The 21,582-nt window shown below is 39.8% G+C and overlaps 1 protein-coding gene across 5 annotated transcripts in view; it reads left to right on the plus strand.

The window, feature by feature from the left end:
- Positions 1 to 21,582, plus strand: part of LOC109405285 (homeobox protein homothorax) — a 534,195-nt gene that overhangs the window by 63,179 nt on the left and 449,434 nt on the right. For 4 of the 5 annotated variants that reach the window (XM_062850402.1, XM_062850455.1, XM_062850504.1 and 1 more), the window contains exon 6: positions 8,030 to 8,215. In XM_062850402.1, the coding sequence (XP_062706386.1) occupies positions 8,030 to 8,215 (186 nt within the window). Of the gene's footprint in view, positions 1 to 8,029; positions 12,294 to 21,582 lie in introns of those variants that run through there. The other variant, XM_062850583.1, reaches the window with a different exon arrangement.

Raw genomic sequence — 21,582 nt, forward strand, 5'->3', positions numbered from 1 at the left:
CCAGCCGTGAAACTATTTACTCCTTCTTTGGCTTATTCCACTTCTTCCCTTCCCATCGCTAGATTTTTCATTATAAAGATCAAAAAAAAAAATCTTTTGGAAGAAACATAATGACAGGCCTGTGTCTGGTGGATATTGATATTTATGGGAAATTCAAATGATATCTTATATCTGAATGTGTCTCTCTCGCAGCATCTCACCCCGCGGTGTTTGTGTTTCTTAAACTGATGAAAAAACCTGGACCCGTTGAGCATAGCGAGATCAAGACCAAAAATCGTTTGTAACGAATGAGCTGAGAATATGAAGAAACGAAACAAAAATACGATTAAAGTTTTGTTAATTTTATTCCCTTCTCTCACGGCGCGCACCGTCGTCTGCGAGTGCTGAATAAATTCAAATCAAAAAAGATATTTTCTTTTTCATAAATTCGGTTCTCATCTCCTTAAAAATCTAACATATCCCAGCACGAGTGACGGAGTCAAGAAACCCCAGAAGGGAATGCAAGAAGATCAACTAAAGGTAAAAGAAGTAGGGTGAACAAGAAATTCATTTTTAAAAATGTTAGAATCTGTGAAAGATAAAATTAAAACGTCGTATAAGGCGAAACGAAACCTAAGCAAGGTTAATCTTTGCCTTATTCTTTCGACAGCACATTCAACCGAGTCCCAAAATTAACAAGAAACCAAAACCGAGAAAAAAACCTACACTTGAGCTTTGCAAGACGCTTCATAGTTGTCTCCCACAGCCAGACAGACACAGGCTGCTACCTCACAGAGTTTGGGTGTATGACAGAAGCGATCGCGCTCGCGAGGGAGACAAAAATGCCAATGAAGATTCCCGACTTTTCTCTGCCGCTGACTGCTCTCCAACCTTCATCGCTGGACCAGTTTACTAACCGTTCAAACCGGTTCTCTCATGCCTCCTCGCATGTCCGACCAAGAAGCTATCTGATCCTTTTTTGAATAACGCAATTTTCTATTAATCGAAAGATTTTGACCGTAACCGTGAACGCCGATTGCGCAAGTAGGTATCCCTGAGCTAGCAGGTACATACAACGCAACGTACGAATGTGCACAAAAATGTGACCAGTTTACCCTACAGGAATGTGAATATGCAAATTCCATGCCCAATGCTGGAGCATTAAAATTTATGGTAAAAAAATACGCATACAAGACGAAAATGAAAATGATATGCATAAATTTCAATGATGAAAGATGCTAAACGCCAAGTTCAGTTGTTTTTTTTTCTGATAACCGCTCTCATTTGGCAGTCACGTGTGATTCTCAAACGGAGAACTTGCAATGCGATTAGAGGATGCACAAGTCACGGTATTATTGAACTGTTGTTTATTCATTGATAGAACATCTTTGCGCATTGATCACATCATAGTACGTGAACCAAGGGTGCTTCGCAAGGAAATGATAATGAAAAAATTAGTGCTTTTGCGAGTAAATTTTCGCGCATCTGATTAAAAAAACTTCTGTGAAATGGAACATATAATCAAAAAAAAATATATAAAATAAAGTTACCAGAATGTTATTGTTGCATGATATTGTTGCATGTTGACCTAATCCTCCTCTGTAGTTCCGAGGCTATATGGGCTGTTTCCGATGAAACGGCGTTTCAGCCAAAAATATCTCTGCACATTTTCTGGACAAGATTATCTGGAGTAGTGCTTAAAATGTCATTTCGGCACATCTAAATTCAACCACATCCTCCTCATTTTAGAAGTTCAACATGAGAATACGGTTTATGGAAAACATGTGCGGCTAGACCACTTCTACAAGAAAGTCACGGGAAAACCGCTCGTTTATAAATGTTTAAGGTAAATGTCACGGACTACCTTCGAAAAATGCCAATTGATATTCACCATGAACATTATTGACATTTTTCGAAGGTAGTTCGTGACAGTTAATCTTAAATATTCGAAAAAGATAGGGGTTTCCGTGACTTTTTTATAGAGCTGGTCTAACTGTACAAGTTTTACACATACCATAATCTCGGGTTGAGCTTCAAAAATGAGCTGGATGTAGTTGAATTTAGATATGTCGAAATGACATTTTCAGCACTGATCTGTAGTCTTGTCTCCACCATATGTGGCAAGCATGTGTTAGGCACTGTTCGAAGCCGTGGGCACACAAACACAACGAAGTTGCTTCAAAACCTGCACTAACCGGGCACTAGGGCCAACCCACATGACCTAAACGGTGTATATCATTTTTAAAGCAGCCATGACCAGAATACAAATTTGATATTTCAAATATTCATGAATCTTGGTTACACAGATCGAAACAAGAGTGTAAAATTCTGTGACATATGATGCACATAATTGGAGCGTGGGATATCGCAGAAGTTTACATGACATATCATGTAAAGTTCATGAAATATCATGTAAACTTCCATTATATGTCATGTAATTCAGCATGACTCTGAGAGTTTACATGACATATAACACAAATTTACATGATATATCATGTAAACCATCATAACACTAAGTTTACATGACTAAAATGAAGTTTACATGACGTGCAAACCTCATTATTTTTATCTGTGTACATACAGAGACAATATCTTTGGCAAACTTGTTGGTAGGTCATGGGCATACAAATACGGGACCGCTTGACAGGGATGACATGTTCATACTGTATGAGAATTCTGAATCAAACGTTCCATCATCCGTAAGTCCGAAGACAGCAACACTTCAATGTCAGGGTCCTGAGATATATGCATGAGATTGCCATTTTGTTAGTGTTACATCTGTTTGTCTATGATTTTATGTCAGGATTCAGATTGCTCTTAAGCTGATATCTTCGGCAAGAGTGTTCGGCTGGTTAAGAACTTACACATATGATGGGCCGTACGATTTAAAATTCTACCATTAGGCGGCGCTAGAGGACATTCAAAATTTAATATATCTTATGATCTTGATGATTTAGGAAGATGGTTGTTTCGGCAAAGTTGTTTAGAAATCTTAAATTGTTACCTCAAATTCCTCAACTAGTTAGCTATAAGTAAAAGCCACAAATCACAGAAGTTTACATGACATATCACAGAAGTTTACATGGCATATCATGTAAAAGTCTTAAAATATCATGTAAACTTCCATTATATGTCATGTTATTACGCATGATTCTGAGTTTTTACATGACATATAACACAAGTATACATGATAGGGTATTGCGCCACTTGGGCGGTGGCTTCTAAATTCGTTTGTTTTCCACTATAACTCAGTCAATTTTGAACCAATTGACTTGAAATGTTGTACACGGATAGATACTACACAGATAAAAATAATGAGGATTACACGTCATGTAAACTTCATTTAGGTCATGTAAACTTCCAGTTATGACGGTTTACATGATATATCATGTAAATTTGTATTATAGGTCATGTAAAAATTCTGAGTCGTGCTGAATTACTTGACATATAATGGAAGTTTACATGATATTTCATGAGATTTACATGACTCGTCATCATGCATGTCATGTAAACCTCAGTGCAAATCCACGCTCCAATTATGTGCATTATATGTCACGGATATTTACACTATCTTTTTGATCTGTGTATACCTATCTCACCACATTCCAAAAGTTTGTGTCAATTGGTTCAAATTTGACTGAGTTATAGTGGAAAACAGGCGAATATAGAAGCCACCGCCCAAGTGGCGCGATTCCCTATATCATGTAAACCATCACAACACTAAGTTTACATGATTAAAATGAAGTTTACATGACGCGTAAATCTCATTATTTTTATCTGTGAACTTATTGATAGAGACGAACACATCAAAACTCAAATCCTGAGATATATGAGATGTGTATGGGATAGGCATGTTGTCAGTGCTTGCCAATTTGTCTCTGATATTACAGGATGAGATGCCCCTTAACGGATAAACTGGTATGTCCATAATTCATCAAATGCTCGAACAACACTGCGAACTCTATGAGCACCCTTGCTATTTTATGAAAACATAGTCGAGTAGCCTTGAGTCATTGTTTACAGCGAGCAACATGTTATGTATATCTAAACGATTCGGTATGGCTCTGCTGAATAAACGAGCGCGTTGCGACACAAGAAGATGTTCATACAGTCGTTTATTTTTCCATATCTTTGCTCCTGGTCATTAATGATCAGAACGCTACGAGGGCGGTCATGCTGCTGCATAGAATCCGACAAAACGAGGATTGATACAAAAGAACGCGGAAACAGCAGACCCGTCTCTTCCGGGAGAAAAAAGCGTCGCCTGGATGATGCGGAATGCGAACAAATGGAACTGCTGTGCCGTTCACAAGAAACATGGAAGTTCTACCAGAAGCTCAACGGGTCCCGCAAAGGTTTCATGCCGCGAACCGACTTGTACAGGGATAAGGACGGGAACATCCTGACTGACGGGCGTGAGGTGATCGAAAGGTGCGGAGAGCGCAGACATGGAGGATTAAGGCAGCGGAAGAAATTATTACTTAAGTACAACAGCAACAACGAGTCAACACTCACGTTGAGGGAAGATAAGGAAGCTATCCAGCAGCTCAAGAACAATAAGTCAGCTCGTAAGGATGGGATTGGAGCTGAACTCATCAAGATGGTCTCGAAAAAATTGGCTACCTGCCTGAAACCGGATCTGGAAAATAGAACAGCTACCGGAGGAGTGGAAGGAAGGGGTAATTTGCTCCATCTTCAAAAACGATGACAAGTTGGAGTGCGAGAAAATTCCGAGTGATCATAATTCTGAATGCCGCCTGAATTCTGAATGTCGGTTGATCAAAGCGACGATGTACGGTGTTAGAAGCTTTTTTTTTCTTCTAAACCATAGGGGAAAAAATCTGCTCAACAAAGACCCTAACAGGAAGGTTAGGGTAGTGTGGGGTTAAGACCGTCTTCTACAACAGTAGTAACATCCAGGACTACTCTCTTCTCGACCCACTAAAACACATTCCTATGGTCGCCAAACCCTTCGTCTCTCCGAAACCCAGAAGGCATTGCTTCAGAGAGGGGCTAGTGCACATCGCACCTTCAAGGTTAGCTGCGTAGCCTGCAGCAACGAACATTGATGACTCGCTTTGGAGAGTCCACCACGATAGCATGCTGGCGCTTAGCCAGTTTCCCGAGTGGTCCTCACCACTCCCTTTGTCCTCGGAAGGCGGGCAGAAGGCGGGTAGAAGGCGGTTTTAGAAGCTGCGTAAGGCGATCTGTCTAGTTAGTTCGAATCTCACCGGAGACTACGACAAGGTGGTGGACCCTCATGCCTGCCATGCAACATCGCTCTGGAGAGTGTTATACGACGAGCCGGGCTCAACGTCCTCCTGGAGTATAAAGTCAACAATTGAAAGTTTAAAGTTTTAAGTAGTCAAGAAAGTGTAAAGTTTAAAGTTGTTAAGAAGTTTACACCCACCTGAAACGTAAAGAAGCACAGGTCGGACTCACAGAACGACGAACCACGAACGACACGGCAAGCCTTGGCAGCAGTGTTACGATTGACAGGAGCACTTTCGAAGTGGTGAAGGACTTCGTGTGATTCGGGCATTCATTAACGGTAGACAACAACGTTGAATGCGAAACACGAAAGCGCATCATCAGTGTAAGTCGGGCCTGCTCCAAAAGAATTTGCGGTCGAAAAAGATTCACCGTCGCAGTAATGTACCATGTACAAAACGCTTATACAAACGGTGGTTCTCTACGGGAACGAGACCTGGACTATACCAGCGGCGGGTGCTTAGGACGATCTTTGGCGGTTTGCAGAATAATGAACGCGCTTGCTGCATTCTACGGCGAACTTACCATCCAGATGGTGGCAAAAACTGAAAGGGTACGATGGGCGGACCATTTTGTGAGAGTGCCGGACAACGACCTTGCAAAACTGGTGTACGCAAGAGACCCGAATGATAGAAAAGGACCGGTAGGGCAGCGTGCAAGGTGGGCGGACCAGGTACAGAACGATCTGGTAAATGTGAGACGCGGTCGAGGATGGAGGACTGCAGCCACGAAACGAGTGTTGAAATAATGAGGACATTTTTATTCACTGTGCACTCAACGTTGCAACTTTGCATCCTTTCACATCAAATCCTTTCAACGCAATTAAGTAAGTTCTTGGATATTTACGTTACCTTCCTACCAATTGATTAAACATTTATTGCTTAGTACGCGTGGCGTGATAGGATCTCAATATCATTTCTAGTGCCATAATTCCCGAATTATGGTTACAATTGCCATAAGAAACTGACAAAGTATGCGAAGCAAGGTATGGTACACGTACGCTATGTCTTTAGTTTCCTAAAGCTTATATCATTGTAATTATCGTAAAAATTTGGCAGTTGTAAAAAAGTAATGTAATGTAAAAAAAATATTAACGTCTACAAACTATTAATATTGCTAAAAACTAATGTTCTTGGTCAGGGTGATCTAACTTTTGCCCCAGGCGGTCTGTATAACTTGATCTCTTCAGAAACACTGGCTGAATAAATGTTGAACGTGGCACATGCAGGGTCAGCACTCTGAAATCTCCTAAAGTGTTCAAAAGGTAAACAAAAAAACATTTGAAGAGCATTCAGGGAGTACCTAGAAAAAAAAGAAGGAATTCGTACGAATGAATGCGTTTAATCAAAAGCATCTTAAAGGTGTTAACGAAACACACAACCGAGTACGTCCAGTCAGACCTAACGTCAGACAACGATGACGACGACCACGACGACGACGGCGAGAACCAACGTGTCGCGTCGCATTCAGCCAGTGTGGAATAGTTTTGATTCTTCTTTTGCTTAATCACGATGACGTGTGATGATACATTAGCAGTCTAAGCGCGGTGAGCGAGCACCAAACTCTGCAGCACGACTCGCACAAAAACTGTGTCGAGGAGATGCCGGTCGGTCGCGGTGAAATAATTACGGGTCCAAGAGGACTGCGCGCAGCAAAGTGCAAATGACAGTTGCAACTCTACACACTGTGGTGAAAGAACGATTTTCTACCAAAGCCAACGAACCAACGTGCGAGGTTTGGGTAGTTTTTGCGTGGTAATCGTTAAAAATGTAGCATGACTTGTGACTTTTGTTATTATTCCTCCGCACACGATTTTGTGCAGTGGAGTGTTGTCATGGTTGTGGCGGGCAGTGTGCCGACCGGTCCCCTTTGAGACAGGCATAGACATAACGAAACGAACTTGAAAACTACCGACGGCAAATACTTTTTCTAGAATAAGCACTTGGCGAAGTAGGTCTATGTCGCAGTTTGAGCAAATTGTTCGCATTATGGCTTTTAAGAAATTATGCCCAGAGAGTGTGCTTGACGTTCACCTGCATGGAACAGTTTTCGGTGTAAGCAAAATAGCTACGCTACGGAAATTGAAATGTCCGTTTCTCAGTGAGTTTTGCCAGGCGTTTTTGAGCCCATTTGGATAAGATCTTATCACCACACACAACCTGTCTGCACTAAGCTGTAAGCGTAAAGTTCAAGTCTGATATTGAGTTGGCTGGTGGTACATATGGTATATTGGATGTACATACAATGAAACTGATTGAATCAAATGTACAAGAGAAGGAAAAATTGCATCTTTCCATTCTTGCGTGGGTCGTTCAAGCACACGTATAGGATACCTTATTTTCTGTTGGTAATCACAATAAATATGTACTATGTGTGTTTTGATACGAATCAAGAAGAGAGCGAGACGGAGGCGGTTTGTAAACAAGCACGCTTTCGTAGCATAAAACAAAGTAGTTGTACTTGTCTTTTTCCTGTGGTAGCATTCACGTGCAGCAGTATTCGGCCTTGTATATACATGGGCGATGCTTGAACATCCTCGAGAGTGAGACGTTTCTTTAGCTGCGCGCAGTGAGAACACCTACTAGTGAATTGGTAGTTGATTTTTATTGATCAAGTTTGCTGCTTAGTTGATGACTGATCATTGTTTCTAGACTTCTTATAGACCTTGTATCAATTAGTTTTAATAGGGTTGTAAAACCGGACGCACAGACGCAACGCATTGGAGGAAAAATGACGACTCTGACTGACATCCTGTTTTCTATCTCTCCTTCTTTTTCAGGTGCACGAACTATGCGATAATTTCTGCCATCGATATATTTCATGTTTAAAGGGTAAAATGCCAATAGATTTAGTGATTGACGAACGGGACACCACCAAACCACCAGAATTAGGCGGTGCCAATGGCGAGGGTAGAAGTAATGCAGATTCAACATCACATACAGATGGAGCTAGCACACCAGACGTTGTGAGTACCCCCTTCGCGGGAGCACATGGTCCTATATTGGCGAGCTACAATGCGGTGGTGCACCCATGTTCGTAGTACGACTATGACCTTCTTGCAAAAACGAAGCGGGTGCTCACAATGCCCTGGGATAACGGCCAGAACTTCGCTTGAGATCGCGCTGAATATGCTTAATTGTACTACTTTAGATACAACAAATTGAAAACAGAAATACCAAAAAAGCATTGATTCGAAATTGTCATCTTTAGAAGAAGAAAAATCAGAACAAAAAAAAAACGAACAAACTAAAAGCCATGAGAGCAAACAAAATACTGTAAACGCCAATGAAAATCTGCATTAACATCTTATAAGCCACCAGCGTAGCAATGAGATGATTAATGAAGTTTGCCAACACGTACAGAAGCTTCAAGTCCAGGATGATACTCCTCGCTCTAAGAAACAAAATCCATGTGTGAGCAATATCTAAACGTCTGGATAGAAAACAGAAATGTAAACTGTGGTATTGAAAACAGAAAGACATAAAATGGCAAGTGTGCATATGTGCAACAGAGAGAAAAACGGCGAGAACACAATACAAGCAATGGAGACAGTGAACAAGCAAGAGCGGTAAACAAGCCAGTGAGTGCAAACAATCACACTCTGACCACCGGCTCAGGTGCAATGCTTCCCTTGTCTGTATGTATAATCTCGTTTTTCATCTAGCATATTACAATGCCTTGAACCATGAATCCTGTTCATAACAGAAACCCAAATGAAACACAGAGAAGGAACAAAATGCATAAATCAGACAATTTGAATGAATTGCAGTTTCTGTACGTGCGGCAAGCAGTGGAATTTCAAACAGCGTTGCAAGTAAACGAAAAACAGACTAGCATTGTTTTGCTACATCTTAATTGCGAATACTAAACAAAACAAGTAAAACGACAAAACGTACGAATCTGATGTATAGATTGTAAAAGCAACTTTATATACGTAATTAAAGTATAAGGATTAAAACAAAACTAAATCAAAATAATTAAACTTTTTTGATCACAAAAATCAAGCAGAAAGCTGTTAAGGCAAGCCAGGAAAAGATAAAGAAGAAAAAAGTAGCAAGTATACTTCGTTTTTGCAAGAGGCCCATATAGCTCGCCAATTTCAATACACGGAACTATTTGGCAACAATGTGCGTGCGTACCAGAGTAAACGTCCTAGATTCAACGATCACGCATGTTCTCTAACGCTTACTATGGATATACTTTCCAGATCACGCAGATGGTGGCTTTTTTATTTTTTTTTTCAGTGTAAACAGCCCGTGGTTTGTAAAACACTGAAAGAAAATAAATACAAAATAAATACCATCTCTTGCACTGGACCATTCGAATTTGCTCAATACAACTGAATTTTGACAAAGTAAATGCTCACAAAAGGATAAACAACATTTTTGTCAAATGGTTCCGTGTTTGCATGTATAGATGTATTGTTACTTTGATAAAGTATTTTTTTGCGTATTATTTTCTCCTTAGTTTCTATTGCATAGCCAATTTTAAATCTATGGCAACACGTTTAACGATATCTCCAGGGTTTTGGGGCGAATTTACATACTAGGATTCAGAGCCACCGAAGTAGGCTTTGTTGACTTTTTTCTTTTGTGATTACTTTTCCTCGTCGCAATTTTGCAAATAGAATCTCTTCCATCTACTTACAAGAACAAAAAAGAACAAATCTATTACCAACCTTTTCAAATTCTATGACCTACGATCATCTATGTAGCAAGATGGTGATTCTGGTTCGATTGAATTTCTTCTGTTTCAATTACTATGTAGTAGCATACGTAACGCAGTATACAAGGCTTAACCGATTGAAGCATGAGGTAGATTCTGAACCATGTTTTATATTTGTATTGTTTTACAACGTTTAGTACTTCACTTTACCGTTCATTCCTCTTGAATTTGTGTTGGGGATAGTAGCGTACAGTGAAAATGAGTGAACGTAATAACACATTCAAGGATAAAGCAAACGATATACGTAATATACATATGACTGAAATTTTTCTTTCTCATATACTAATCCCGCCTTAGCAGTGCGTAAGTGATACGCTGCTCGGCTGGACCTATTAACCTAATGAATACAAAAATGAAACAAACGAAGAAGTGATGTGAACGACAACAAACTACTGTATACGATTTTAATTCCTCGATAATGTGCATAAGAGATTGATCAAACTTTTGCAACATTTATTGCAAATGATTTTAAATATTTCCAATGGCACCTATGAGTCATCATCAATGAGGTTGCGGATTTCGACTTTATCCCATCCGTAGATTGTTTTCAAAGTATACTACCTCGTATGGTGGAACGGTTTTTTGTTCTTGTGACAACGAACTTAGTTGGATATACAAAGTATACTACGTAAATGCAATCCGATCGTGATCGTCGATGTATACTAAATGCGTTTTTTCGCAGTTTTAACTAACCATTCACCGGTAAAATCGCATTTCTCAACATTTGGTCTGTAAAATGTGCTTGGATAGGGTTTTAATTTGCTTGTTAAAAAGATTTCCAGCTGCTTCTCACTTCGCAATGCCTAGCTTTTATCTCTTTAGAATGCCGAGTTTTAAGGAAACAAATCAAAGCCAAACAAAGAATGAAAGTTTATTGAACGAGTGTAAAAAGATTCAAATTTAAAGTAAATTCAATACCAATGTCTCTCAAATAAAGTAAATTCATTGATTAATAAGCAAGCCACAACCAGCATCCAACCCTATACACAATTTACCTAGATAGATTATAAGTTAAGCTTTAAATTTAATATGATGAAATGCGTATACGAACTATATTTAATAATGCAACAAAACTACAAACCATGGAAGGAGCAAAAATATTTTATTAATGAAATATTTTTTTTGTAAGTATGTAATAAAAGAAAAAAAAGTATATTTAAATTAACTCAATCTATGAACCAGAAAGCGAGGAAGGGCGGTAAACTTAATGAAGTAAAATGAAATAAAAAGGATATACTTAGCTAAACTCGCTTCCGGCGGCGGTTACACAAATTCAACAATGAATTCTTCTCGAATTAGAATAAAACGTAAACAAAAAGATCAGCTATATGGGCATTTTAGTTTAAACTAATACAAAAATATCAGAATTGAGAATGGAAGCAAACTCTCCAAATTGAACACAATAATGAAAAAAAAAAACTGCGAAACAAAGAAAATCATACTCAGTATACAAAAAGTAAAATTTGTGATTTTTATTTATATAATTAAAACTTAGAGAAAGGCGAATGAAACGTATAAGCAGCGAATAATGTTTTTAGACAATTTCCATTATGTTTGGCAAAATATGTTCTTTTTCAGTTATGATTTATGATTGTAGTTCAACAGAAGAACAGTTCCCCACGTACAATCTTGAAGGCACTAGTTGGAAAAGAAAAGCGAATTAGTGGAATGCACACTGGCGATGGGCACGCAACAATTTTTTTTTGTTTTTATTATCTGATTTATTTTTGAATATTTAATCAGATTAGAATTAAAATTGCAGTCTAAATGTATTGATAATATTCACCGTGGCTTGCATAATTGTGTTCCATGCAATGAGCTGTTCCAATAATTATTTCAATTATTGAAAAGCATTGAGTTCTTTTGTTAATTTGACCAAGACGGGCTCGCTAATCGTGCATTACAACAGCAGAATGTACCCAACGTAACGCCTAAAGAAGATTGAGTGAGAATTACCTTCTTTGCTAGAGCTGCATTTTACTAATTCGCTGAAAATAAAACCGATACACTCAGCAATTTATTAGAGGAAAAACAAAAAAATATAAAAACAATTAAAACAAAATAGGATTTAGTTAGCGTCGTCTGTTTTTATTATCATTATTATTATTGAAGGATTATTGTCTATTGATTATAATAATTTTTATTTTATGTATACAACGCAAAAACTAACTTATCAAAATTAAAAAATAAAAAATGTGAAAACAGAAAAAAATAGCTGAAGCCGGTTTTTATCAAACCAGGTCTAGGTGGTAACATATAAATATTGAACATATATGAATTATTTTTTAACAAAATAAATGTTTTGTTGTTAAAATATACGCAATGTGTATTGTATTTTGAATATCATAAGCAACCAGGGCTGTTTCGTACTTCTGGGGATCCCAGGGACATTGTGCAATTGTACACGTGCACGTGAGATGCATGATTTCGGAAAAGAAGTCAACATATGGATTGGATAATATGAAGCAGTATGAGCTATAGTTAGCTTGCTTAAAAATGGTCCAATGAATACACCGAGACGTCTAGCTATGCCTAGCTATTCGTGTCTATTCAGCAATCGTGTAATTATATAAAATCAAATTATCTTTTGATGCAATACTAACCAGCTGAGCCCTGACAATCTCGATAAAAAGTTATAATATATCTTTTCAAGGAATCGTACACCAACGTTACGCTATAGGCAGACAGGGAACGTAGCGTTACCGAATTTGTTTGGTTTTCATACAATGAGCGTTACAGGAGAAAGTGATTAATCTAAAATGGCCAGTTTTTTCGTTTTGGATATCAGCGACATTTGTTACTCGTTGAAGCAATTCATTTGCATGGCTGAGCGAAAGCAATACCTTTTGCACTGTTGTAGTCACTATTTCGTTCATAAACCATTGACATCGCCAGATCCGCTACTGATGGTACTGTGCAGTAACCCATGGCAAGCGTTTGATAGTGAACCGTTCAGTTGTTTTATCTCTTTGGACCTCATCCTTTACATTAACCATTGAAAATAAAATTATGTTGGAATATTGCTGTTGGAAATCAACTGCAATTTTGATCTATAGATTAACGGCTACGTAGTCTTAGGCTTCAAAAAACGAGTTTCATTATTCACCCGACGTTTCGACACGGGGAAAGTCCCCCTGAGGAAGACACTTTCCTCGTGTCGAAACGTCGAGTGAATAATAAAACTCGTTTTTTGAAGCCCAAGACTGCTAGCCGTTAATTTTTAGAATTATGTTGGAATGAGACATTTACGTACCAATGACAGGCTGAAAGAAATTTTCTCTATCGATCTGTGCATTTGCATCTGCAAAAAATATTGTGACTCTTCGTATGCCTCATTTAAGCTGACATAGAACTTAGCCTTCATGTCACCTGACTTATCGTCCATTGACATAAATACTGGCAGAGCTGCGAAGTGTCAGTATCAACCGATATTTAAAGATGAAATTGAGATAGGTAGCCACTCATTTTTCCATTTACCATCGGAATATAAATTGACTAGCCTCTGATCATTCAATTGACATCAGCTCCAGCCTCAGTCAAGGCACAAAGCATTCAATTGAGGCCCAGCTAGGAAGCATAAATGTGTGGTGTTGTAGGTTCAAAGCTTTTACCATCGTTGATGACGTCAAACCTGACATCAACCTACCATTCACCTATTTTTATTTTGGCCACCAAACCCAACATAGACCCAATAGTTGATCGATGTTGGTCCAACAGTGGCCCAACATTCGATAAAAATTGACCCGACTTTGACCCGACATTCGATATTTTTTCAATCTGGAGGGATTTTGCGAGGTTCTACGTGCTTCGTGCCAAGTTACTCATTCGAGTGACAATTTATTCAATTGACAAGGATTCGCTTCTCATTTGATAGGTGCTCTGATTGAATGAAATCGTTTTGAACATAACTAGAAGGAAAAATGACTGAACAGATTGGTTGATTAGTGTTCAAATGAATGAATTGAATTTTTGCAACACTGAAAACCGGTACCGATGAAGCTTTACTTGATGAACTTGCTGTGTGCTGTATAGAACATCGCACTCCATCTAAAGTTATGTTTATCGCATAAAAGGCAGCGGACGACAATGGCGCTATTTGGGAAGCCAATTTAGTACCAAATCATACTGTGGATAGCCGATGGGTGCCAGAACAAACCCTGTTCAAACTACACCTTCTTGGTGACAGCATGACGAGGGAAAGCATGCTGCGCAGACCAGAGCTATAGCTATATGCTGATCGTTACCTCCAGGTTGCCGATTACTTACTTTTTTCTATGATTTTTTCATTTTGAAAAATTGGTCTGACTCGCGAGATAACTATTACGGAGTTCGCAAATGAGATTTGTTCCTAAACGCAGTGTGCTCGATTAGCGGATGTTTCGCGGGCAAATATAAATTAAGTAAACAACCAACCAGCCGAACAGAAAGTGTTGGTTCGGATTAACCAAAGATTTCAGACAGAGCGAATCATTTACGTTGTAGCTGTTGGGTGGTTGATGAGAAATAACTGGAAGGACTTGGTACATCGAAAGAGGCCGCGTGCCCTGTGTGTATTTTCATTGTACTCATTGGTTGTAACGCCTAAAACGCCGTGTGTGCACTGGCGGTTTGACGTGCGGGGTGATTATTTTGAAAGTTATTTGCGCTCATGCTCTTAATTCTTGTTCCATCAACAAACAGATTCCATTATAAATTCATCGTTTGCGTTGCACCCTTCAAAGTGAGTGATTTTTTTTCTATCAAATTCTTAACGGCAAGTCTCAACAGCAGGAGCAACAATGGCCCGTCACGAGCGTGATGTGAGTGTTTGTGATGGCTTTTCGGCTATTGTATACATATCACGGCTAAGTGCGTACGGGGCGAGCGAGCAGTCTTTGTCTACTAGTCGTCTACGGCGCGGCGATTTGTCCCTCTATCCTTGAAATATAGCGGAGACGCACGCAGAAAACGAGACCACAAAACAGTGGCCACAGATTGTAGGGCGATTTCCTTTTACGCGTGAGAATAAAATCATTCCTCCATTGATGGTGATTTTTATTCAAATGTAATGCCCGCTCAGAGTGCTTTTTATGGTGTGTGATTTCCCCGAGAGAGAAATTTCGAGCACCGCGCACTCCTCCGTGTTGTCTATTCAGTTGCTGCTGGTAGTTGGCGGTGGAATTGTTCCTTCCGTTACAGCCCCAACGATGATGATGCCATGGTGGGATGAAGACGCTATAAAAGAATCAATGGGCGCTGCAGTAGGAAAAGTTTGCTGAGCTGGAGATCTTTTTATCCTGCGGACTGGTTGCAGTACGTGACAGGATTTTTTTTTACAACAGATGAATGTAGGGTACGGAAGAATTATTGAAAATTTGCATAATTTTCAATGTGAATCAATTTGTTGGATCAAACTTGAACAGTAAGGTCAAAAGTTCGTGAAAGATAAAGTGCATACAATTTGCTTGATAATTGAAAAAAAAACTGTTAATTGTTGCCAGAATGCATTAATACTTTTGTTTTCATAGCAACTATTTAACTACAAGATTGAAAAACAAGAACAACGAAGGTTTTAGTTTTTATTGTTCAGGTATATATGAAAAAGTTTGATGTTTGTGAGGAAGCCTGATTTTTTACATGGTAAACCGTCAACCCCACCCATTCAGCGCTGAATACGCCAGCCTAACAAATTTCATCGGAAAGCCATGTTTTACCATTTTGTTATAACATGACTTGTTTCTTTTCTTCTAATCGTATGTCGCTTTGAAATAAATAAACAGATTGTAAGTTTGCATGTTATGCTCCTGAAAGTTATCAAGGTTTTGTCTCAGGGTAAACATTTTAATCCATCGTTTATCGGCCATTGTACCCTCGGTAATTATGCACTCCAGTCGTTGTACTTTTATGTAACGTTAATTAGGTGTAGTATTTATTTAGTGCGGCTGGTCACAGTCGTATTTGAAAATCTTTGTTGAAGCTCCCGGCATCTTTATTGATCTTCAAGTTAACTGTCTTTTCCCAAGGATATTTTCTTCTAATCATCTTTGCTTTTCAGCAACATTTAGGATTTTAGAATTCCACCGTTTGTCGATCGTCACTGATACCTAATCTGTTCGCTAAAGTTTCCTTCTATTCAACAAAGTCTCCACCGTCCCTCCTTCACGATTGAGTGTACCGTTCATCGTACGAATAACAGTTCAAACATTCTTTAGATCAGGTTCTTCGGAACCATTCGCAAACGTTATTTGAAAGGGGTATCTTCAGGTTAATTAGTTTTTCACAAGGATGTTCCATTCTAGTCATCTTTGCTTTTCAGCAACATCTAGGATTCTAGAATTCCACTGTTTGTCGATTGTCACTGATGCCCAATCTGTTCGCTAAAGTTTTTTTTTCCATTCAACAAAGTCTCCACAGTCGCTTCTTCATGGTCATTATTGCACACGACGAGGGAACATTCTTCACATTCTCCTAATCAAACCAGTCGGAAGTATTGGCTGGCATCCATTTGCATTCACATGCTCCAAATCAAGACCATCACACCTCCTGAATAGCAACCATGCTCACTCCAACCGTTTGCAGTTCACGAGCCAAAAGACTCACTCGTCGGGGTTCATTGAAAGTCCTGGCACTCCATGTACCGAGTTTCCAATTGTCGCAAAGTTCTGTATGGTACCTTAGCTGGGCCACGCCACCAACATCGTATACGTGCGACTATCACTCAGTCTCTGGATGCCCGAACAGACTGTTTAACCCTAGTAGGATGTTGGGGTCAATATGACTCAGATTGGCTCGCTGAATGTACACTACGCCATCGTGGTGCATCTAGCTTAACATCTTAGGAGGGTCAAACCGCATCCCTTTGGTGAACAAAAGCACTACAATGCGCGTCTTTAGTGTGGGCTGGTGAAAAATTCTAAAATATCAGATTTCGCGGACTTTTTTTTTTGATTATTTTTTTCATTATGCCGAAATATAAATTATTGTAGAGTATCATAACTATAGAAGAATAAATTAATTCATAAGCACGAACAGTCCAAATTTTCAATCAAAACTAAGCGAAAACGACTGTAAAATACATTTTATGCAAGTGCTTCTGTTATTATAATGAGTAGACGAGATCTTTAAGACTATGGCGGCAATCGAGACGAAATGATCGACCAGCATGGACGCCTGCGTCGTCGTCACCGTCGTAAACTGCATCGCCCGTGATGGCTCCGTTTCCCATGCATTCAAGCTTGAATGCATTCAACATTTCCAGCTTTACTGTTCCTAGGTAAGGCACTGTCGTATCGTTATTGGGTGAAACTTTGATTATGTTTGAATATCAATATGAATATTACAAATGCTAAGCAATATAACTTATAATAAAATGAACTAAGTATACGATTTTTTTAGAATCGCTCTCACTTTTGTCTTCTGTATGGCAAAACTTCGACTTCTAAGTGTTGTCTCCTGAGAGCTTCTTCTCAGAACATTTAACATTTAACATTTATTTATTTGTCAACAGAAGGTCTCTGTATCTAATAAAATCTCGCGCTTAGTATCATACAGGCGTATCTACAATGATCGATTTCTCTTCATCGATTGTCTCTTTGGTTAATAGCTTGGACGGCAAATAATTTTCGGTTGTTTTTGTTGTTGTAGATGCTAGCCCTAGTCGTCCTTTATCCAAATACACCGAGAGATCATCCGAACATTGAAAGTATTTCCCGTAATAATCCGAAGAGAAAATCGATGAAGAGAAATCGATCATTGTAGATACGCCCGTATGATACTAAGTGCGAGAAATGTCAAAATCTTAAACAAATTGTAGTTCTGTTGTTTTAATTTTTAAACAGATACGTACAAGAGAAAATCTTGGAATGATTACTCAATTGCTCAAACTTCCGTCAACGTACGGTGCATCTCCAGGCGACTGGAGTAATATGTGTAAATTGAGTGTAGGTACTTATCTACAGGGGGTTCGTTTCGAACTGTTGCGCGTTCTTCTACACTTAAGCCCCGCCCGAGGATGCAGGCAAAGAGCACTAGAGCTGGCGAATTGGGTGGAGCAGCTCTTTGCATTCCCTACATTCATCAGTCTATCGGTCAATGCGATATGCAATGATGCTTCGGTTTCGCGTGCGCTAGAGGAGGAACAAATTCCATAGCTACAAGAGAAAATAATAGCTCCATTACTGTAATTATACGGGGTAAACTATTTGTTACTCCTTGTTTGTGCTATGTTGAAATGTTTTAATATACGCTTTGTTTACCACCATTCCTTCAAATTGCCAATTCAAGTAATAAAGCTACGCTATGTTTAAAAAGTCACGGAAGATATGCTTCCACTTCCTGTAAGTGCGCTACAACATCAAATGACGATTATTCATGTCTTTGGTCATCCTATTAAGTTACGCCAAAAATTTAATCTACCAAAAGTCCATGTCATGCACCGCGTGCCACAGGCATACAAAGCGGGGCCGCTTCTTTTACCAAATTTGTGAAAGAACTGGGTATGCAATATTCCCTGAGGAACTAGCGTTGCGAGCAGACTGCTTCTGTAACTGCAGCGAACTGGACTCACTTTCAGGATCGGGTTACAAAATTCGTACAATGCGTGCCACAAGTCATTGCGAACGTAGCAATCAACGGCAGCAACTATGTTGCCATGCAACGCATGCCCCACTTTGCAAGCATAGTTTGTTGTTTTTCTGGAGACACACGACGGCGTTCAGCTTGCTTGGATCAGCATTGGTTGATGTGAACGCAATGCTCTCAGTCGAGATCATATCCCAGACACGTGACCGAATCTAACGGCGAATCCGCCTTATTCCACCATCAAGGTTGGCAAAGTCAGGAGACCAAGTTTGCACAAACGCACGAGTGCATGAACAAGAACCCTAATACGACACTAGCTGGTAATGAGGGAGATTAAACAGAAAAATGCATTATGTGAAATATGAGACCGTAAACTGAAGTGACAAAAACAGTCAGTGCGTGGCGTGGCCCCAGGGGCTTTATGCGTCGTCGTATGTCGGGTCGAGTATAGGTGCGTTCCTCCTCTCGCCGGACTTTGCGCCTGCACTTTGATTGTTAATCTGGATAAAGTCGATTGTGCTTGACATTGGAGTTGATTGTTGTAGCGCGACACATAAAACGCGGGCGGTTGTGGGCAATTCTGTTCAAGTTGAGATGCTCAACGCCAATTATGTAAAATCATGGTTGCTGTGGATGTCTGGTTCGATGAGTGGTATTTGCTAGATTTTGTTTCTTGTGGTTGTGCATCGATCTCGTCGTTTGGGATGAACTCATGCATATGATATGTAGTGGTTACCATTTAAAAGGTTTCTTTTGTGAAATCAATCTCATTACCTCAAGGCCACATACAAGTTGACTGATGAACCAAAACCTCAGAATCAAAACGAGTTTAATTTTGTTTTCGGGAAAAATCAATATTTCCGTTAATGGCAATTATGACGGAAAGCATGTTTAAATTACCTTAATGTGAAATTATCTCAAAATCTTATTTAAAACTCATTCTTCCCTTAAGTAAATTCATTCACCCTCCTGGAAAATCGTTAATGTACACAAGAGGAGTGAAATTACTTGCATGCATCAGCAATTGAACAAGGACGGCGGTGGTGTCGGAAGGCACAATTGCTTAGATGGTGAAAGTGGTCGTTTTGCGCCTACTACTCTGCTGACGGTTAAGTCCCTCTGCGGTGCCCAAAATTATGAAATATGATTCCTTTTCTCACTTTCACATGCAGCCTAGAACAGCAGCGGTAGCAGCACCACCAAATTCAACGGTTGCTTTAGTTTTAATCAGGGTTGGTTCAAGAATTTCGGATGAAAGTCAGCCTGCACTAAAGTTGATACATTCGGAATTCTTAAATTATTCTCAAATCACTCTCCGATCCTGATTACTTCAAGTCCCGATCGTCCGCGTGAAGCGGTCATTCTGCCACATTGTAATGAAATTGAAAGCCTAATTCGGGATCTCCTCTGCCTTGACTGTCATCGATCCGGTATTGTCTTATCTGGACACTATCTAGTGTTCGGTGTTTTGACCACGCCATTGACACGCCTATACCTATAGCATGGAGTGATAGTAGAGATATTACGGGCCCAATTTCGTTTGATCAACACATTTTGGGGCCATTTTAACAAAAGAGATGTTGACAACAATGTCTGTCAGTGGGTTGGTTTTCCACTGTCGTTTCTATCTTGTGCTATGAGCTAACCGCCCATTCTGCATCTCCTACCGATCTGTCAGCATCTGTTACAACAGCACTTCGTTTTTGTAATCTGCTGTTTGAATGAGTTTTAAGTTTCCTCGTCGGACGTTGGCGACAACTCCTCTCTCCTCTTCTTGACGTCAATCTCACTGGGTTTATAAATCACCTTCAAATACAGAAAAATATTGATATATTGCAAAAATGTGAGGGGCTGTTCATAAACCACGTAGACCAAATTTTGGCCATCTCAGACCCCCCTCCCCTCGTAGATTTTTGTCCATACAAAAATTTTGAAATTTGTATGGAGCGTAGACTTTGGCCAGACCCCCCTCCCCCCAAAAATTCTACGTTTGTGAACGACCCCTGAGCGTACGAGCAAATTAAAGAAAAATGTGTGCGAATGTAACACATTTTCTGTGCGGCATGGATGTTTACTAAGAATAAGTACTTTTATTTTAGAGAGTCCGGGGCCATAATGTGCTGGATCAGTAGCGAACATTATCTTTGCAAGGTTACTTTCTGTCAGTTTTACAACATGCCCTGTATAAAACTTGTACTGACAGCTGCGGCGGGAATCGAACTCGCACGATACGATTAAATGCTTGCTGACACTAGCCGCACGGCCACGAAGCCACACATTTTGTATTTCGTTTTCAGTTTGAAGCAACTCGCGTATATAAGTATATAAGAATATTTGCAAAGAAATCGTTTTGATCCGACCCTGGATTTCTGCCTCACAGCACCAGAGGGGTGCTTCTTCCGTCGAGGAGGAAAACCAGGAGAAAATTCCCATTATCGTCGTCATCGTCATCCCTCATACTAAGCATTTTTCGATGTCAGACCTTGTACCGGATGGATTGCTGTTGTAAGGATGAATGGTTGGATGGATATGACGCGCTCCGAGGAGGGAAAATTCCCTAGATGCTGTTATTATTTTTCCTTTCCCGCTTCCCGATGACGACAATCCTGGCGGCCCGGTGATCCCGAGCACCGACTGGCGTCTTGCACCCGGCTGCTGCCTGCTATCTTTATTATTATTTTTATTTTTGTTTGGTGGAATACGGTGCGAAGAGTAAATTGACGCCAATTACCAGTCAGCCACCCTCTCTAAGCCTCGCTCTCTAGGGGGAAGGAATTTTCGTGTACTTTTCTGCCACGGTCTTCTTCCCCTTCTGTTCATTGTGTGCTCCCAAGTGTTGCGGCAGATTTTCCTACTTATTTGTGGACCGCTTTTCCGTGAAGGGAAAGAAGCGACCCATGCCAAGGGTTGCCTGCCATACAGATTTGGTAGAGAGGGGGCTTTCCATTAGAGCACCGCATTCCTTCTGTGCTCAGTTGGAATTCTTCGAAATTGTAATAGTATACGAATAAATCCAAGATAATAATAACGGCACCGGTGTGGGCTATT

Source organism: Aedes albopictus, chromosome 1, assembly GCF_035046485.1.
Source record: "Aedes albopictus strain Foshan chromosome 1, AalbF5, whole genome shotgun sequence".
NCBI lineage: Eukaryota > Metazoa > Arthropoda > Insecta > Diptera > Culicidae > Aedes > Aedes albopictus.